General features: G+C 38.7%; 1 protein-coding gene across 1 annotated transcript; it reads right to left on the reverse strand.

Annotated features, from left to right (window-relative positions):
- Positions 1–3,902: 3,902 nt before the first annotated feature.
- LOC140137191 (uncharacterized) lies at positions 3,903–4,463 on the reverse strand. Its single transcript, XM_072158843.1, has one exon. The coding sequence runs from the start codon at positions 4,461–4,463 to the stop codon at positions 3,903–3,905; it is 561 nt and encodes a 186-aa protein (XP_072014944.1).
- Between the last annotated feature and the right edge of the window lie 2,695 nt (positions 4,464–7,158).

The following is a 7,158-nucleotide window of genomic DNA, read 5'->3' on the forward strand; positions in this document are numbered from 1 at the left end:
TGCAGGGCCTCTATTTGATTTGCATTTTGACATGCATCGGTAAACCTTTAATGATAATGAAATTAGACCTCTCAGATGCGTCATGGATCGGATCGGATGCGTGTAGATGTGTGGATGTTGAGAATAGGCGATTAACCTGCCGGTCTATTCAGGCGACGTAATTCCAAGGGGGTGACACTAAATTCACGGTTGTTCTATTAGCAACGCAAAATCTATGAAAAATTCAGCTGGTTTACTAGCTAGAAAGTGAGGCCAGTTATCGATCCGTTATAGCTCGTTATGAATAATTCATGTTCGACCCTTGGATCATGTTAATTGAGTTTGGCAAATAACAACGTTGTTAGTTTTGCGAACTTTGCCTGTTCAATGAGAGTATAGCGCGCCCCCAATACATCTGGGCACAAAACAGGCGAAAACGATCCAGTTTAATGAAATGGCGGACGGGTATTCCCATCAGGCACCAGTGATATGTTTTTTCAAAGAAAGTCTACTAATTTGATATGAAATGACATTTTGCAATAGCAAAGTCAAAATTAGGACTTGCTGTCAATAATATGAAGGAAATATGTGACAGAGGCAAGGTGGGAAATACAAGTAGTATTTAAGTTATAATAACCTTTGATACCCGACCTGACCTTCCATCATGGCGCCTTATTCGTCTTTATGTATTTCTATTATGCTCTCAAGTAAAATAAAATACCAATCTGCTCTGAGCAGACAATGTTACTTGGCTCCCAGCATGAATTATTGATTTTATACGGAAGTAAAGAAATGCACAGTGTATGTGCATGATGTGCAAGCATACTCCAAATATTTACGGTAAATCTGAATAGTGGTCACATGTTAATATATCATGTGTTCGGGAAATCACGTGGCAACATTTTAAGATTTCAGGCTTGTTTACTAGTTAATTGCCATTTGTACTCTTTATTATTTATCTTTGTTAATTAACATATATTTTAAATGCTGATAAATCGTGGTTGGCTACCCATGATATCTGTTAAATTCAATGTTTTATGAATATAATTCTACCACGCAGAGGGGGTCACGCAGCAGAATTTCACATCACCTGACTTAGCTACATTTCGAAGCTCTGCTTTTCAAATTCATGTAAATTTCAAAGTTTATACATTTAATATATTTAATATGATACTAATTTTTTGTTATAACCAACTGGTACACGAAATATACTAGCTTATTACCTATACAGAAAGGTGATTATCATCCTTCACTCAGCAAATTGACATGCCCGGCATATGCAGCCATTCTCCGTCTGGATAACATGACTGTCGCCCTCAATACGTCTGTGCGCAAATTTAAATAACAATACGCTATTTACATATCAATGCGGCCTCATGCTAATTAAAGCTGCCCCATCCAGGAGTTCATCTATGGTAATTCTTTGCACTCACGCTAGCTCTGCCGCGTCATACAACTCCCTATGTCATTTTTAAAATTGCACGAATTTCCAAACGGTTCTTATCCTCACGATGATTAAACATTTGATATCAAATTTGGTATCAACTTCGAAGCAAAGTGTATAAAAAATTATTATAGTTCAGTATATTTTGTGAGGTGGTACTTTGGTGGCGTTATTACAATTCCACGTTATTCGTGCTGGGAAGAAATAATAATCTGCTGTGGACACTGTGTGCGGTTTGATTGTGTGTAAAGACTGAACCATTAATTCGGCATCACACAATTTTAATTGCTACAAATATTTCAATCGGATCTCTTATCAATCTTTGTATCAATATGAAAACGTTGCAAAGGGGTCATTTTAATGGCCAAATCCGTGGTCTTCACCTTGATCATCTGATTGGACTAATTATGATATTCGCTTTAGTCGGCTATACAATTATAATCCTGCATTATAACGTAAGTTGATATTTTGACAATAATGTTTATTTACATTTTACAATCACATTTTAGAATTTCCAGACTTCTCAGTTTTCTTTTGTTTCATCGTTTTTACTGCAGGTGTTTAGCAATTCACCAGTACCTATAATCTTTCCAAATCAAACTCTCCGACGATTTGTAGCACCGGCGATTGCATATACACAAAATGGGGACGAAATTCCAACCCTGACAACGCAGAACATACCAACAACACCACCCGACATCACCCCAGTTAATATTTCACTGGATTTTCCTACCAGCCCTCAACTATCATTTTATTTTGTCAAATATAATAAGCCATACAATTTATGCGATACACTTGAAGTATCCATTGAAGCTAGAAATACCAAAAACGAAAGCAAATTGTATGGTGGGGATTTCTTCTTCGCTTGGATTCATAGTAATGCATTACTTGCGAGTGCTGCAGCTGATGAAATAATTGATCATTTCAATGGCACTTACACCGCCAAGTTCCGCCTTCACTGGACCGGTCAAGTGAAGATCATGATTAAACTCATCCATTCCGCAGAAGCTGTTGATGTCCTGAACCGTATAAGGGATAATTTTCCCGCCAGGAGAAATTACCGAGGAGAATTTAAAGCTGAAGGACAAACGCCATCGGTCAGTACACCCTGCCACATAACAACTGATATGTATATTAACCCCAAAGAGAGATTTGCAAACATGACCTTTTGTAATTTTACTGATGAAAGGACCGGTTTTCCGTGGTTTTGTGTTAAACCAAACAAGTTGTCGTGTGACACATATTTCAAACATACCAACATCAACAATGATTATGAATATATAGGCGATTTGATATCTGAAAAGGAAATTCGGCTTATAACGGGGTGAGTATAGGGGTAAGCTACTTCATATCTAACCTTTCTGATAGCTATGATGAAAGAAATAAACAGTCAAATTAAAAAGTCGCCACTAGTTCCATCCCCATTTAATCAGAGTCTGGTGAGTTTATGGCATAATAATGTATATAATAATTTTCTATACACTTTCCTTCGAAGGTTGATATCAAATTTGATATTTTGAAACCGTTACAGTTTGTTGAAAAGAGCTGACTCGATATCTACGTGCGTGTTTTGTGACAATAACCATAGGCCAAGGCCTATGCAATAACACGCAACAGATGCTGACTATTAATTTTGTTTAAATGAAATGATGCTGTAGCCTAGACATCAAAGATCATTTCCAACAACTGTTACGTGTAGAAATAAAGAGTATAAAATGTGATTCACATGATCAATTAAATACTTTGATAATGTCTATTTTATGGATAGATCAGTTATGCTCTTTTTCTCTTGAATAAATTCATCAGGACTGTTCCATAAAACTGTATATTTTTTCATAAATACTACTGTCTAGTCCAAAGTAAACACACTTACGTGCAGACGTTTCGATAGCTACCAGCTATCTTTCTCAATGCTACTGTTGATGTGATGATCGCTGAACAGCTGTTGTTGATCGCTGCTTGGCAACGGAGTTGCCAGACGATTTCTCCATCAACAGGTCGTCATAGATGTGACTTAGGTTGTACTGGCCCTCGTCTCGGTTCATTGTTGCTCCTTGTTGTCTGATGGTGATGGCCTCCTTTATCCATCTTGTGTATTTGTCACTCTCTTTTCCGACAATCCTTGCCTCCTCCCAATTGATGATATGGTTATTGTCCACAACATGGTCAGTTATCGCAGATTTATGGATGGTAGATTGCGAAGCTTTCCTGTTGGCTCTGGTGCTGATATTGGTAGCGACTTTCTCTGCCTCACTTTTATGTTCATCTAAGCGCTTCCCGAATTTTCTACCGGTTTCACCTATGTATGTTTTTACATGGGATTGAATAAATGATATCCGTAGAATTTTGCGAACAAACAAATCTTTCGGATGGACAAGCAGATTGCGTAAAGTGCTGTGGGGTTTCATGGCGGCATGGACGTTATAAGATTTCATGACTCTAGCGACACGCTCGGACATCCCTTCAACATACAGTAACATCACCTGGATTTGTCACTGTCGTCTTTAGACTTCTTTCCTTTTTGCTTAGGAGTAGCCATTTTGCTACTGACTTTATCCACACACCAGTCCGGGTATCCACACTGTTTCAAAGCACCTTTAATTATCTTCTCCTCCTGCTCTTTGTCCTGATCTTCGGTGACAATTTTGTCTTTCCTGGCTAACAGTGTGCGAACTACCCCAAGTTTTTGATGTAGGGGATGGTGCGATTTGAAGTTCAGGTACTGGTTTGTGTGGGTGGCTTTGCGATAAACTAAAAGCTTCACGGACCCATCTTCGCGGCGAACAATTAACGCATCTAAGAATGGTATCTTTCCGTCGACTTCTTTCTCGAAAGTGAATTTGATAGACTGTGTGTCATCGACTTGGTTAAGATGGTCAGTAAGCGGTATGACTGCGTCTTTGGTTACTACTTCCAGAATGTCGTCGACGTATCTTTTCCAAAGCTTGGGCTTGCATTCAATTGGGGCGGTCATGATGGCTAATTCCTCTAAGTATTCCATAAAGATGTTGGCTGCTAATGGGGACACGGGGCTACCCATAGCCGCTCCGAAACGCTGTCTAAAAATTTTGTCGCGAAAGGTGAAGTACGTCGTGGACAAAATGAAATCCAAAAGCTCAACTACATCATCCGCAGTTAGATTGAAACCTTGCGATTGGTTGTAGTCTTTAAGCCAGAGTTCTTTACTAATTATGTCTTTCACTATGTCTAATACTTTGCTGATGGGAGTGCAAGTAAAAAGCGAGACTACGTCGTGGGAATTAAGTATGTCCCCTTCATCAATGAGTTCTTAACATGATGCACAGTATTCCCTACCATAGGACCTAGGATATCCGCTAACCATCTCGATGTAGCATAACCTATCGTAGATGTATAGTCCACTATGGGTCTGAGGGGTGCATTAGGTTTGTGGATTTTTGGAGTACAGTACAGCCTGGGAATATTCTCGGCTGTCGGATATAACTGTTTGTATTTACCAAACGTGATCTTATCTTCCTCAATGAGTCTAGTAAGAATGGCTACAAGATTTCTCTTATATTTCTGAGTAGGATCTGATGATAACTCCTCATACGTTTTTGTATCACCGAGCAAGTTGACCTTCTCATTATATTCATCTTTATCTAAAATAACAGTGGCTCTCCCCTTATCCGCGGGCAGAATGATGATGTTATCTTCCTTCTTAAGATCTTTAACCGCCTGTCTCTCGTCTTTACTAGAGTTAGACTTGGGGTGCTTGGAAGATTTAAGGGGCTACTACACCCCTGGCCAATTTTGTGCCTATTTTTGCAATTTTCTCAAAAATTATAGCGCATTGGTGACAAGTAAGATATATATATTATAGGGGCAAGGACTACAACTACTGCACTGAAAATTCAGCAACTCAAGGTAAGTAGTTATTGATTTATTGATCAAATATTGGTTTTCCCTCATTTTCGACTGTAACTCCACAGCTGTTGTCTGTGCTGAAACAAAATTTCCAGTGCAGTAGTTGTAGTCCTTGCCCCTATAATATACATATCTTACTTGTCACCAATGCACTATAATTTGTGAGCAAAATGCAAAAATAGGCACAAAATTGGGCAGGGGTGTAGTAGCCCCTTAAATCTTCCAAGCACCCCAAGTCTAACTCTAGTAAAGACGTAAGTCGATATCAGAATCAAAAAAATTCAAAATGAAACACCTAGCCTATTTTGCTGTGCATCACATACGAAAATTTTATTTGATTCGGTTGACTGGTTCCGAAAAAAATGAACGATTGCATAATGCGTGCATCAATGCAGTTCATTCCAAGTTTGATCAACAGGCGCTTTTTTCATACTCGCTCACCGCTTCCTAAAGTTTGTGTCTCTCATTAACTATCTATTAAAATCCAACGGTTGATTGATATTATTTTATTGCAAATTCGTGGCCCGTGGGCCAAATTACATACAATAAATTACAATATAAAAATACACATATAAAACAATCAGAATTAAATATTTAAGCAAAAAATTGCACATGATAAGACACACACAAAAATATACAATTAGAATTACATTATTTAAGAAAATTGCATATATAAAAGTCACAGTAAAAGCATTTATCATAATATTGCACTTTTTAACATTATAAAATGACATGAAAAGATTATCATATAAAAGTATAGCATGCAGAACAACTCTGGGTGGCAAAGAAAAAGCAAAACTTATTTTATTAAGAATATCAACAAAAAAGGGAAGAGGACTATTTCTGAAACAATTAGTCCTAAATTGAGAAAAATTATTACTGTTACGCAAACAACGGCCATGACACTCCTTTCTGGTAGGAGGGATGAGAGAACTTGTTCGATCAGATTTGGCAAGCCCTTCGGCGAACCTAAGACAGTGCTCCTCCCTCCTATCAGAAAGGGTGTCAAGCTTGCAAACTTTAAGCGCATCACTATAGGATAAATAGTGCCGACCCAGGATTGTTCTGCATGCACGTTTTTGAATGGCTTCTATTTCATTGCACTGTTTAGCTGAGATACCAGAATGCCACACCACATCAGCGTACTCAAGAATTAGCCTGACATATCCACTATATACGACACCAAGCTCTTGAGTGGAGAAACCAAAGCGTTTCAAGGTTCGTAGCATGAACAACCGGGAATTAGCCTTTTTTAACATCGCGTCCATCGGGACATTCCATTTAAGGTTGTTCTGTAGCCACAAACCAAGAACTTTGGCTTCGGTGACGTATGATAGTGTTTCAGTACCAATTCTTAAGTCGCGATGCGGTGGCAATGGATTAGAAAAAGCAATTTGCATGGCTTGACACTTGCTGGGACTCAATTTCAGGTGGCTGTCACTAGCCCACTCTGAGAACTGATCAAGATCATCCTGAAGTGAACTAGCACAACCACCGGAAAAAGTCTCAGCAAATGTCAAGTCATCAACATATTTCCAACAGCGACTACCAGCTTCTTGGGCAGCTTCATTTATAAGAATTTGAAACCCAATTGGGCCAAATTAAGAGTTGAATAATCTGAAAGTACACTGTTGTATCTGACACACTGTTGACGGTTGCGGAGGAAATCGCAAATCCAAGGAATAATGGACCTACGGACTCCCATATCGACGATCTTACCAATAAGAAGCGTGTGGTCGACAAGGTCGAACGCTTTCGAGAAATCCGTAAGTACCACTGTCCCTATATTGCGACTCCTCTCCGCTCCCTGGAAAAGATAATGAACAAGAGAAACTAAATAATGAGAAGTT

Source organism: Amphiura filiformis, chromosome 17, assembly GCF_039555335.1.
Source record: "Amphiura filiformis chromosome 17, Afil_fr2py, whole genome shotgun sequence".
Classification (NCBI taxonomy): Eukaryota; Metazoa; Echinodermata; class Ophiuroidea; order Amphilepidida; family Amphiuridae; genus Amphiura; species Amphiura filiformis.

Excerpts from the sequence above, each read along its gene's own strand:
- LOC140137191 (XM_072158843.1), bottom strand. The coding sequence starts at position 4,463 with ATGGGTAGCCCCGTGTCCCCATTAGCAGCCAACATCTTTATGGAATAC.